Source organism: Zea mays, chromosome 10, assembly GCF_902167145.1.
Source record: "Zea mays cultivar B73 chromosome 10, Zm-B73-REFERENCE-NAM-5.0, whole genome shotgun sequence".
In the NCBI taxonomy this organism is placed as follows: domain Eukaryota; kingdom Viridiplantae; phylum Streptophyta; class Magnoliopsida; order Poales; family Poaceae; genus Zea; species Zea mays.
Genome location: NC_050105.1, coordinates 4,401,151 through 4,415,290, shown reverse-complemented (window position 1 = coordinate 4,415,290; position 14,140 = coordinate 4,401,151). Strand labels below are relative to the sequence as shown.

At 44.7% G+C, this 14,140-nt stretch overlaps 1 protein-coding gene across 1 annotated transcript; it reads right to left on the bottom strand.

Moving 5' to 3' along the window:
• Positions 1-1,459: 1,459 nt before the first annotated feature.
• Positions 1,460-10,209, bottom strand: LOC103640745 (DDT domain-containing protein PTM). The gene is made up of 10 exons (XM_008664234.3): positions 8,498-10,209; positions 7,716-8,390; positions 6,478-7,624; positions 4,793-5,087; positions 4,578-4,702; positions 4,037-4,497; positions 3,911-3,939; positions 3,068-3,778; positions 1,953-2,976; positions 1,460-1,866 (listed from the first exon to the last, which is right to left on the bottom strand). Exons 1-9 carry the CDS (start codon positions 9,802-9,804, stop codon positions 2,012-2,014), a joined length of 5,715 nt encoding a protein of 1,904 aa, XP_008662456.1. The 5' UTR covers positions 9,805-10,209; the 3' UTR covers positions 1,460-1,866; positions 1,953-2,011.
• Between the last annotated feature and the right edge of the window lie 3,931 nt (positions 10,210-14,140).

Below are 14,140 nucleotides of genomic sequence, written 5' to 3'. Positions count from 1 at the left end.
GGCCTGGTCTTAGGCACTAGTGTCGTGCCGGCACAGCACGGCTATTAAACGGGCCAAACGGGCCGTGCCCTAACCGTGCCGTGTCTGGCCGTGCTGGGCCGGGCCGCCCATTTGGCCATGTATACTTGTAGGTCTGGGTTATCGGTTTATTCGGTTTTCTCTGTTCGGATATTTTCGATACAGAGAAGTTTCAGTTTTCGAATTATAACAACCGTTCGGGTAGGGAAATTTCAGTAAAACCGAGGAAATCGGTTTCAGTTTCAGCGGTTTGGTTTTCGGTTTTCTTCGGTTTACAATCCGTTGTCTATACAGTTTGATGCAGATGGTAGACCAAATGCTCTTTCAGCATATCCAATAAAAAAAATCTGTCGGACAAACTTAAAGATGCCAACTCAAATAGATAGCAAACTGAAACTTACAGCCTTACAAGACTTTAGTTTAGAAATTATAGTTCAGATTTACAGAACTTCACTCGAATAGTCGTTCAGACTTACTTGCAGTCTTAACAAATCGAGCTGGAGGATCTAGGATGGGGCTGGAGGATCGAGGATGCATGCCACCGTTGTACCAGATCAAGCGACCTAGGCGCTCTGGCGGGGGCTGGTGGCTCACTGGCTCGGTGCCTGGCACTTGGCAGGCGCAGAATTTTTTCAGTTAACTTATATGTGTTTGGTATCCGCAATAAATATCCATACTTGTATTTGATATTCAAAGAAAATGATGGATATTATCCACATAACTATCCAATCCTCTTCGATCAGATCAGATGTTTGGTCAGAAAATATCAGCGCCACACCGTTGTTAATGTCACAAGTGCTGCATCTTAAGAATTCATGCGCCACACGATCGCACCAGTATGCTGGAGGTATAGATGTCTAAATGGGCGGGTCATGCCGGCCCGGTCCGAGCACGGCTAGGCCCGGCACGGATTAGGACCGTGCCGGCCCGACCCGGATTAGCTAGCGGGCGGCACAGCCCACGGGCCCCAAGCAAGGGCCGCTAGCTTAATAATCGTGTCGAGTCGGTCCACAGCTCGACGGGTCTAACGGGCCTATAACAATATATGACGTTTAAATAATAAAAATATTCTAAAATTATGTATTTTTAGAGTTTAAACCATATTTATTAGCTCTAAACATTTATTTACACCCACATAACCAACAAAAACACATGTTTCTTATGTTTTATACTCTGTATTCAAATATAATATATGTATTTATATAAAAAAAAATCGGACCGTACCAAACCTAGCCCGTCGTGCCCATGCCTTTGACCCAGGCACGGCCCGGTGACCGGGCCGGGCCAGCACAGGCCCGGTTCACTACGTGTCGTGCCGGGCCAAACTCGTGCCGGATTTTGAGCCGCCCGGCAAGCCTGGTCCGTTTGGACATGCATAGCTGGAGGCAATAATAAGAATTTCTCACATATTGAGATAATGATTTCAAAGCTGGAGAAAATATATCGAACAAAGATGCATATGCGTAGAAATGGCCTCTGACCAAGACACTTCTATCTGAAAGACAGCACGAGAATTCAAGGTAACACAGCTTCATGAATATGGTTTTCAGAACCACACACATGGTGATAACAACATCCTCCCTTATCTCTACGCCCCCCCCCCCCCCCCCCCCCCCCCCCACCAACACACACACAAGCAGCCTAAAGAATGACAAAAGGTCTTCGTCGACCCATTCTTTAGTATGTACAGTGTAAATATCGCAGGAGTCATTGCTATTGTAACTGTATGATGGTTAAACTTTGGTCAAATAACCAACCCCAGCATCCGAACAACAATTAGCACTGCGTAACAGCTTGGTGGAGATTTTTCCTACAGATCCACGTCGCACTTCGCGATGTACCTCCCACCTAAAAAGAAAGATAGCTCAGTAACCTGTAACTATAGCCACAATTGCAGTTGACAGAAATCTGGTATGGAATGTCGGTGTGTTTACCTTGTGATAACAGCCGGCAGCTGGCACTATTAACAGATGCAATGAAGTTCAGAAGTCAATCATCGCCACTCCCGGCAACCACCACAGCTCCAATTGCTGCTGTCAACAGGTTCTTCACCTTGATCCCACGGTGAGCACTGCCTGTGTATGTGCAGGTCACAGACAGCACATTTGAGATCAGGTGGTGGCTGAGTATGCATGCACTTGCTGCACGCTACCTCATCGGGGGTGGGATCATTTGTTGGGAAGTTCATATTTGAAGCTCCATCTTCTACCATGAAAGACAAACCATCTCCTTGTTGAACAAAGCTTCCTGTGCCATTGCAATCACCTTGCAGACCAGCAGACATCCCAAAGGCATTGTCAAGCTGTGTATCATCAGCTTCAAGTAACTCGGTGAACGAGAAATAAGTCTGGGGCTCATACTCGTCCATTCCAAAGCTGCCACAGCAAGTGTCATTCGACTGGTGATTAGCAGTGAAATCAAGAGGTGTAGCATATGCAGCTCCTTGGGGTAAATCCCACCCCAATAGCTCTGAAGCATCAACACTGTCTACCTCTGAAAAAGAAATTTCATTCGTGTGGCTGAGATTGATGTTTCCAATCCCTGGAGGTTGATTTTGGATATTATACTCACTCACAGGTCTTCCACCTTGGTCAATGTATTCAGTACTTTTTGCTTGTGCTCTTCTTATAGACAGTTTCTGGTTACTTCCAGGGGCAAAGCTTGACATGTTCATTGACAAACCAACATCCATTGTATCATCACCAATCGGTTCAACTATCCCGTAAGAAGCAAGCAGTGGGTCCTGATCTGCTAAAGCATAAGTGTCCTCACTAGATAGCATAGTTGACTGAGATGATGCAGCAACTGTTTGTTCACTTAATTCTGGTTCAGGCTTTGTATAACCATCAGAATGAGGACAATGTGGTATGGCTCTTCTTCGGCACCTACAGCACCGGTATGCAACCAACTCACCAATCCTTTCTTCTTCAAGTTGCAAGGCATCACCATGAAACCAATCTGTATGCGGGGAATATCGAGATGTTAGAAAAACATTGAAAGATAACACAAAAAAGGATAATGCTCTAAGCTACAGTAATGCTAGACTTACTCCGGCACCTCTCACAGCGTACATACAAGAAATCCGGAGAATAAGCTTTGTCACAGAGACAGCATGTTGGTCTTATTGATGAACCTATACTATCCTTGCTTTTAAGGATTACATCATTTGCCCTGAACTCACTTCCATCATCCTTGTCAGTCTTATTTTTCTTCCATACGAGACCAAAATATGTGATCGCTTGAACTTTTTTAGGTTTCTTTTCTTTTTCTGACTTTGACTTTTTAGCTTTTGTCTTTGGCAGAGCTTGGACACCAGTGATGTTCTGAGTTACCATCTTCGCGAGTGGCTGCACCTCCATCTTCGCAGTTGGCTGGACTTTCTCATTCATAATTGGCTGAGCTTCCACCTTTGCAAATGGTTGTGTTTTCACGTTTACAACTGGCCGGGCTTTCACATTCATACTCGACTGAGCTTCCACCTTCGCAGATGGCTGTGCTTTAACGCTTGCGACTAGCTGGGCTTCGACTTTGGGAGCAGGTTCACCAGAATGGGAAGAACTAACCTTAAACTTAACTCTGAGAGCGGTCACTGGTTGTTGGCCATTACCCTTTTGTTGAGGCTGGATATAGCTTGCATTTGTATTGTAGCTAGTAAGCATAAGATTCCGCTTCTGAAGGCATAACTTGCATATCAAACTGGAAGTAGCACTGCTTCCTTTGCTAACAACAGAACTTGATGTACACTCTTTATGACAATTACCTGAAAGTTATTTTTAGATAGCAACAATGTGTAAGTATCCGAAATGTGAGAAATCAAACAATTTTCTTGTTGAATATTACAAGGGCAAATTTTGAAAACGAATAATCTAAAGAGCACGACATAGATCCATACCTTGACAAGTGTTGCATTTAACAATATCCCTGCATGTGATCAATGAAAATACAAAAGGTCGGCATTTCATAAATAATAAATGTATAATCAGCTTAATATCATAACAAAGTGGCAAAGTAGAAAAACCTGTAGATGACATCCTTCTTGCATGAGGTGCAGGGATAGACTTCTCCCTTGTGAAAAAGATAGGAAAAGACATCTCCAGCATATGCTTTTACTCGTCGTGGGTACAAATTGGTAAAACAGTTAGAGTCTGAAATTCCTGGAGTAGGCAAGGAGTTATCCCCAGCGTGCAGCTCAAATTCTCGCAGCATGTACAATGGCACATGGTTTTCAGAAAACCACAATTTGCTATTTTCATCCTGATCACCTTCTGATTCCAAGATATTTTTTGTCACACGCACAGGAAGATGCTTTTGGTTGCGAAACTTAAGTGCGTATCTTATCTTATTATCAATTATTTTTTTATCACAGACTACAGCATTTCTGAGAGCAGAAAAATCAGCATCATAACTTTTTCCATCTGAGGGAATATGATCTGGAGGGATGAAATCCTTCCATCTGATGTGGGCATCAAGATATCTAACCTGAAAGAAATGAATATTGTGTTCATGCTAAAGTAGGTTTAACATGCTGCTCTTTGCAACATCAGGACAGAAGTGCAAACCTGTAAAGCAAGTTGAGATGAAGTCTGGCTTATTCCAACACATCCTCTCCAGACAAACTGCCGAGATCGCCTTGGAAATTTGGAACCTTCATGGTAAGATAAACCTGCTATCCACTGTTTACCACCTAGCAGGTAACAAAACAAGTCAACTTGTTCATGTCCTGGACACTGTTAGTGGATGAAATAAGACTACTAACAGTTAAACCATGTAATACCTTGGCGAGCAGCTTTTCTTCTGGTTGAATGTAGAAGAGCCCCCCTCTGCAAAGTACGTTTTGAAATATTTCCTCCAGTCCACCAAGTCCAGCTGTTGTCCTCATCAGTAGCAGTAGCAGTACCAGATTCAGATGCAACCGAACGTCTTCTGCCACGCCTTCCACCAACCCCACGTTTTTGGTATTGTGCAGGACGAGATGCGCCCGTTGATGGACCAGGAGATTCCAAAGGCCAATCGTCTATTGGCTTCAACCAACTTGCAGAAAATGCTACTCCACGGATATTGCTTTCCAACTGCGTAGAATACGTAACAATTTTTAAAACAACAAAATCTAATTCATCTCTCACAGCCATTTGTGATAATAACTTTTTCAGCTAGACTATTTATTTTTTCTTTCAATAGCATAATTAGTGTTTATTTTGTTGAAGTGTATAAATGGATTGACTACCTTCTTCCATCAGCTTAAACTTTTGTGTTGAACTGGTTAGTGCGTCCACTCTAACATGGTATCAAAGCCATAACCATAATCTTGAGTTTGAATCCTGGCAAAAGCTTTATTTGTCTCCACCCATTTATTTCCACATGTGCGCCTTTCTCTCTGGTTGTGTTTGTGTCTTTCTCTCTGGTTGCACGTGAGTAGGGGTATTGAAGCGTATAAGTGGATTGACTACCTTCTCCTATCAGCTTAAACTTTTGGGTTGAACTGATTAGTGCGTCCACTCTAACATATTGCACATCCAACTTGATTATCCAAAAGCAATTAGCATGCAATATTATGGCATTAGGCATGCTACTATATATCCACTCTTTTGTTCTGCCTACAAAATACATCATCTAGTCCTAATAATTATCCAAGAGTTGCGCCAGTGAAGCACCAGATGGCATTGCTGCAACTTTTCTGTTCTTTCGTCAGCCTTGTATATTGTATGTTCATGACTTTATTGCATTGACTCTATTAGGATAATTTTCTTTTCAAGTAAATTGTTTTTACACCATGTACAGTACTCTTTGTCTCACTTTGCACTAGAGTTAACAAATAATTTTGTTTTGCACCCTGTTATGTTAAAACTTTCATGGTACCTCATATAACATAATTGAAAACCATGAAACCTCATGAAAAAATCATTTCACGAGCCAAGTGTAAACGGTCAAATTATTATTTGTGTACACAGTCTTCAATAGATCTGCTTTTATACTTGGGCCTAAGGCCTTGTAATATAGTATGTCCTTTTTCAAATTAAAAAAAAATATATAGGTACAAGGGGTCCCCTGCCGGTGGGCTAAAGAATTCATTTCGCATTGTTTTGCTCAAACGGAAACTTATTGTGGCATAGCCTGTCGTGAAATGAAAATATATGCAAATACTAGTTCAATGTGGAAGAATATATCTTTCAGTATTGAATCATTTTATTTCAAAAAAAAACACCTCAGTAGTTACTTTGAGTCAGTGGTTTTAGAACAATTTTTCTAGTTTCTAATGCTGTATTTATAGTTAATTTCCTTTATTAAAAATACATCCAGGGATATAATGTATCCAGCTCAAGCTGAATAAAAATCTGAAAAATATTAATCTATTTGATGCCCACCCCAATGCTGCCAGCATTTGGCGTGATATGCTATATCAAAACTTAGTTGTAGTATTGAGAAGTACCAAAGAATGCCCAACAAAAAAATACAACTCACCTCAAGCAAGAGGGGTATTACAGTTCTGCAGTTCGAAGCTTCTTGTAGTTGCTGATGCCACCTTTCTTTCTGCTGCATATCTTGTAGTGAACCAACCAAGAGGCCACGCAAACTTTCCTCCATGTTGGCTAAATAAGCAACAATACTAGGAAAGTGGCTATCAGAATTTTTTATTACACGCATTACACTAAGAATTCGAGCAGAGCATTTAACAGCATTTGAAGTGGCCATGTTAAGAAAACAAGCCTTTTTAGTTCCAATTGCTGAACTTCTACAAGCAAGGCACCAACCACATCTATCTCTTGGGACTTCCATAAGCTTCTTTTCGGTACTCGGCCAAAGAAATTGTGTGGCTGCTGAAGAAAATGCTTTCAATTGTAGAGCATTGTCTGCAGCCATTTTCTTCCGGTGTTTCGCAGTCAGTTGGGATGCTGAAACTTTACTGTCATCGGATGTAATAACAGCTATATTGGCAGCAGCAGATGCTGCAATATTGCCATGATTGTAGAGGTTCATGTAAGCTTGTGGTTTAAAAGAAGACAATTTTGCTGCCTTGACACCACTCATGTTTCCAGATCTTTCCGGAAACATCTGAAGGTGGTGTTTACCTAGAGAAGATGGACAAAATGATCCTGACGTCACAGAAACGGTGGATGGGTCTGGATGGAAAATACTCTGAGCTGGCTGCGCCTGTGCTATGTTAGACCCACCTGTTACAATGGATCCATTCTGATGAGAAACTGAGGATACCACAGATGGTCCAAAAGCTCCATTTCTGTGTGCATTATGTATGTTGTTCTGAGCTGACACAGTTTGCTTGAAAACTTCAGCATTTTTCTCAGTGACAACACCTAAGCTTGACTTGCATTTTTGTTCCTCCAGGCATTCGACTGAGCACATTGCGCTCTGATTAGCCACAAATTTCTGCTGCGCGTTTGTTTGAGGAAGTGCTACTTTCGCACCAACTTCTTTACCTGTTGTTGATCTCTCGTTATGAATTATACCAAGTAAATGTTTCCAGTAGTCCTTTATTTGCTTGCATATGTCCACATATGCATCTGAGACAGCAAGGCTTTGGAGGACCTTGGCAACATCATACTGATTGTAATATCTTGCATAAGACTCTGCATCTGAAGCTGTTTCGATCCTGCAGTATTAGATGGAACAAATACAAAGGAAACAAACATTAGTAAATTAATAAACCCAATGTATTACATGATTAATTTGCAAGAACTTACACCAGCAAATAGTTGCAAGTTCCTAAGAATAGTCTCCCACACATATCAATGCCAAACATTTGAGCTCCTCTTGCACCACGCTCAATTCTTGAGGAAGTTGGGCCAAGCTTGTTAACCATACATTCTGGACAGAACCAGTCACCCTGAGGAAGGAAAGCTTTGTTTTGACCAATACATCTTGAATGATATGCCCACGGGCAGCCATCACAGCATACCAAAGTTCCATCCATCCCACATATTCGGCAATCATCACTATTGCCATCCTGAGACAGGACTGCTGGAGCAGTTTCGGGATTTGTTACATTTGGAGCACTTTCGAGAAGATTATGGAAATCATTCGTGTTTTTGCAAGCTGAGGCCTTTGCTGCTCTAGTTGAGACTGATCTTGAACCAGCCTCCAAAAATGCACTAGATTCTATCTCATACTCCATCTCCTCATTGTAGCCTACTCGATTTTCCAGTTCAGTTTTGAGTTCTTCTGATTCAATGACATCATCACAGAGTATTTGCAGCACCCTCAACTTCATGGTAACAGGAAGTTTATAGTATTCGGCGACTAGAAGGCTTCTACCAAAGCTCTTCCCCCCTAGATTTTTAATGCAACACATCACATACAGGTACTCTAGTAAGAAATTTGGCCAAGTCAATGCGTCTAGTAATGTCCAATCCAGGTACCTATACACAGTTCAGGGGAAAGAAAATAATGTCAGAATCTTAAGTACAGAAACACAGCACCTAAGAAATAGTTACTGTGGTTAAGAGTGTGTTGATAGAGTGCGTACTTCAGGCAATTTGAAGCCGATCGAGATCCTTCTGCAGATCTAGATTCAAGATGCCGCCTCAGAGCCCGCAGTAGCGAGACGTGCACAGCATCCAACAAGTTATTCTGCACGCTGCAATTAATGGCCGCAACAAAATCGTCCAGTCCAAATGGACTCAGGAACAGCTGCACACTGAACGACCGCAAGAAGTTATAAACAGAGAGGAGAGAACTTATGGACTCTTCTGGCACAGGAATGTCGCCTGACGACGGAGGCAACTCCACAGCCTGTACAGGAGGGCATGGCTCAGATGTTTCTTCTCTAGTGAAATCTGATGAATTGCTCGAAGACTCAACATCCTCAGACATATCCGAGCCAGACGCACTATGCTGCAGCTCATCAGGCCTGGCAGACATCTCGCATCCATCAACCCTCTGCCTAGTACTTGGTGGCTCTTTGACCTCCAAGGCGCTCCCTGATGAAACCAGCAAGTCTAGCTTCCTCTTCCGGCAGCTCACCTTCATGCCTAATGCACCATTATCATCCGACATGAGAAGCTCCTGGAGCTGAGGAAGCCCCAGCTCCTCAGCGTGTCCGTCCTCAAACACCAGGCTGTAGACCCCAGCTGTGCTATCATAGGACACAACCTTCCCAATAAGAATCCTCGTGCGCCCTGGAGCGCTACGTCCAATGTAGCGGCCCACCAAGCCTTCCCCCACCTCCTCTTTAACCTGAAGACCCCCAGCATGTGCCGTAGTCCCTTGATTCACCACTCCGCCGTCACCTTCCCCCGTCTTAACCTCGCTTTCCACAGCAGCTGCAGTGCACTCTTGTTCCTGTTCCTGACCATCGCCCTCTCGTTCTGCTACGCAGCCGCCATCCACCTCCATCTTCATTTCAGAGTACTCATTGCCTGTGGAGCAACCCCCGTCCTCGTCCATCCGTGCTTCAGATACCACAGGAGCCACATCTGGCACTTCCCCCGCAATGCTGCTGCCCTCAACTGCCCCATTCGCCAGACCACCATCAGACCGCTCCTTGCCCGCGGCGCCACCCTCGTCCACCTCGCTCGCTTGAGGCGCCGCAGGACACTGGTCGCCCACAGCACCGCCTTCGTCAGCCACCACCCCCGGATCTCCAGCCGGCGTCTCCCCGTCACGCCCACGCTCCGCCGCCGCGACGTCTCCACCAGCCCCCGCCTCACTGGCCGCTGTAGGCTTCTCCGCAGCAGCGACGCCACGGGCCATCGCCTCGTCACCGTCCGGCGCCGCGGAGGAGTCGGCGGCGGGCGCCCGATCGGAACCCTCCCGGCGGGGCTCGGCGTCCATGGCGGCACCGGGCGCGGAAACCCTAGCGACTGCGGCCCTACCGTACCATCCCCGCGGCGAATCGCGCGCCTCCGGGAGAGATTCCGTCGGGGCTGGTGAAGCGCGGGCGTGTGGAGGCGGCGCCGACACGCAGGGCGAGGAGGGACTGTGGCCCGGGTACGAATCTGGGAGCCGCCGATCTCGCCTCTCGTGCGGTGCGGCGAGCGGCAGCGAGAGGCCGGCGTGGGGTGGACAGAGCGGGGGGGGGGGGGGGGGGGCAGGGTGCGGTACGCGCTCTGCTGCGGGCTTGCGAACCCTACTGCGGCGCGGCGGTGGGGAGCGAGGCGGCGCGCGGCGAGGAGTGAGGTGGGAACGGAAGAGGCGGAGATGATGGGTGAAGAAGGGAGGGGAAGGGAAAAGGGAACTGGAACTGGAACACGGGCCCGAGCCCCGGCCCGGGCCGAGCCGCACAACCGAACCGACTCGCACGCACCAGCGGACCTGCCTGGCTCGCGTCACTCCGGTTCGTGCCGCCTTGTCGGATCCTGCGTTCTGGGCTCGGATCTGTGCCCGAGTCGAGAGTGGCACCTGATCCACTCGTGGAGGGAGGGGATCCCGCGACAGTACATGTACACTGCGGATGGTTTAGCGGGCGGCGGGCGGCGGACCCGGTGCGATGTGCAGCCCTCGTCGTGTCCACCGCGACCTGGCTGAACCGGGTCAGCTTGGCGCGTTCGCGTTCCACCACCACCACGAGTCCATTCCAGCACGGCACGACGACGGCTGCGGTGCTGCGCTAGTCCGACGGCCGCGAGCCCGCGATGGAGGGAGGCTGCTGCCAGTTTTTCAAATTCAAAACCGGTGGAGTGGAGGGAGCTGCTTGCTGAGGTAGGGAAGGTACCGGTAGGGCAGTGCAACGGTTGTGGGTTCGCTCGCGCCAAAGTGCCGCCTGTGCTGTGCGTGCGGCGTTGCCGCGTAGGCGATAGGCGTAGCACTCGCTTCTTGGCTTGCTCCTGCTCGCGGCGGTGTGTGCTCCTCCTTCCCGTATGCTTTGTGCACCCCCGTGGCCCTGGGTGCTTCTAGCTATTGGTTAGATAATAAGTCACTAAATTTATGAAGTTAATTTAGAGAGCTGTTGGGTAGTATTTTTATGCTAACTATCTAAATTATTAGTTTAGATATTCATTTAAGAACTACTGGAGTTGCTTTTATAGTAGCCACAACGGTGTAGATAGAACACTCTCTATAGCAACATACATGTCATCTACATCTATATCTATACTATACTTAAAACACCAGTTTCAACGGTTGTCATGCGTCATTTTTTTTACAAATAACCCCTCACAGCTATTTCAAATTAATCCGCTGCACGTCTATAGATGTCAAACGACGTCCGACACGGGCTAGATGCATACGGGCCACAACTATGGCACAGGCACGTCATGCCGGCCTGCTAACTGTGTCGGACCAGACCGTTAGCCCGTCGAACCCATGCCCTGATGGAAGAAGGGCGGGAGACATTGGGTGAAACTGTCTAACCAGTAGAATATCAGCTAAGATGTTTTTAATATTGAATATAAATTGTATATATGTATATTATATATGTTTTTTGTAAAATAAAAAACTAATCGTGTCGGGTCGGGCCAACACTACAGGCCGAGGCTACAGCCCAAGCACGGCACGTCGTTCTTTGCTCTTGCAAGCAGGCATTGGCACAATGGACTACACGGTGTTTGAGATTGCTGAATTGGATGGAGCAACAATGATTTGTCACACTAACAGCAAAATGAAAGGTTATTTGTTGGTTTTAAACGTTAGTAATTGCTATGAAGTAGCATAATTTACATGTAGCGCATCCAGTTTTTATTGATGCCTCACTTTAGCAATCACTCCATATTTTGATCTATCTTTTTTATAAGTTTGACTTCATGGGACTTATTTTATAAACTTGATCTCACAAATTTTCTCTTATTTGGTCTCTGTATGATGGAATTATGTCATTTTATAATCTCTGTTCATTCAGTCAATCGTTGTGAACTCTCTTCTAATCGCTCACTTCATTGGTCGTGTTGTACCAAGACATATTTGCATGGAGTAAACAATAACATCAGTTAGCCAAAAAAATATATTATACAGAGAGCGGAGACAAACAATAAAAAATCTTGAATTTTTTTTTGATGGATAGTTTATGTGGGTATTGTTGTAAGCCGTCGCAACGCACGGGCAACCGACTAGTATCATATTATGGGTCTGTTTGGTATGGCTCTAGCGCATCCGGAAATGACTCCGGCTCTTGTTTCCTTTCAAGAGTAGCTCCTTTATATGACATAGTGTATTTTTAACAAATCGTTTAACAAAATAGCTCATCTCGCATGAAAGAAGGGCGAGATAGGGGATTGAGGGAAGGAGTCGCTAGGAGCCTTTTTTTTCTTCGACTTCTCTGTAAAAAATGCTCTAGTTCCTCAGTGCTATTTGTTGTGAGCTCTTTTTGAGACCGTTTGGGAGGGCTCCTCCAGGAGCCGAAGCTAATTTAGAAACCCTCCCAAACATGCCCCCAAATCTTAGCGAACTAGGCAAGTGTTGCATATACTCGATTTCAGGGGCAATAATAGCCTTGCATGGTGTGGGGGTGCAGTACACAATTTTATGAAGAGCTTAGTTGTTTACTTGTAGGCTATATGTAATGCTAAGGATGGTGTAAAAACTTCTACATGGAACTAAGGCACTGTTGCCCTAGATGATCCGATAAATGCGGGCCTCGGACAAATGTCTCACAGCAATTTAAAACCCTTTTTAATTGTTTTGGTGGAACTCTTTTACTCTCCGATTCTGAACCTTCAGAACAAGTGATTATACGGCTAAAAGATAAATCTCTAGGATTAACATTACGTAAAAAGTGATTGCCTATATAAAATGAATTGGCGAAAGATATAAGGTTCGATTGTGTGACTACTACGGAAGTAGCACAAGTGAGGAATCGCCCTAACATTTCATATTAGCATCTAGCATCTTAGTTCCTTGTTTTAAACAATACCTCCACATATACACCATGGATACTTGATTCTATGTAATAAAGAGTGTGAACTTCTCTTAGAGTTACTCTAAGGGCTTGTTTGGGAGTAAGAGTATTGGGAAGGATTGAATTGACTAAAATACTCCACTATTTAATGTTAAATAGTGAGGGATTCTAGGACCCTCAATCCCCTTCACTCCACTTGCTACTAAACAAGCCTAAGAGTTGCACTAGGAGTTCTGCCAAATAAACCTTCAAATAAGAAATTGAATATGAAAAGTATATTACCATATCCCTAGAATCCTAGAAGTAGGGTTTGGTTCACGAAATATAATGTAAATAGTAATGTTAATGATTTACGCTCGAATACTGGTGGTAACAAATTTGAATAAGGCAGTATTCATTTGTAGTATGGTATCGATTACGATTGAACTTAAACAAACATGATTTAACGTTATCGGTTACTCATTACGTTACCAACATGATTCTATGAAGCTATTATAATCCAAACATAACCATCGTCTGATAATCAGCTAGCCAATAGATAGTAGTTGATAGATAGCTTATTATTAGTAGAGACTATTTGGAACCACCATCACTAATTGGCACCCATGACCCCCTATTATCACATATTAGCGGCTTCAAATCCAAAAAATGTGATTGATAGTTAGTAGGTCCTTGGCTAGTGGTTAGTTGGTCTATTAGCGGGTATATTTAGATCCACTAGTGCTAATTTTATAGCATTGTGGATTGAAACAGGCCTTAACATTAACAAAAAAAAATGTAACACAAAATTGGGGCTTATTTGTAGATGTCTAAGTCCATAGCCGCAAGATTTTTTTTCTAGAAGTGGATTCTCTTGAAAAGCAAATAATAGTTTGTTTAACATGGGCATGAATTTCAAAGCATAACCTACAAAGCGGGCTGAAAACCGTCACATGTTTGGATTTGTAAAAGATATTGAGCACATTCGACATGTTAATGCATCTTTTCTCCCCTTTTTTCATTTTTTTTTGCAACAGAGATATTGCTTAGACTATTGGGACTGGGCCGGGCTAAAGAAAATGCCGAATTGTTCCTTTCAGGATGAAAGCTCCTACACGAGCCCCATCTTTACGAGGCTACCACAGAGTTGTCGTGTTGGCCCGGTTCATTTCAAACAAAAGAGGTGCCTGAAAAAAACCGTGTTCTTGTTCCTTAAGAGTCAAACGATTTCAGATTCGAACAGATATATATAGGAAATAGTAATTGTTGAGCACCAAAATGAGGTGCGGACGGTCCGGCTCTGAGGCCGGACGGTCCGCGGTCCGGACGGTCCGCGCCTGTGGGCCGGACGGTCCGCGC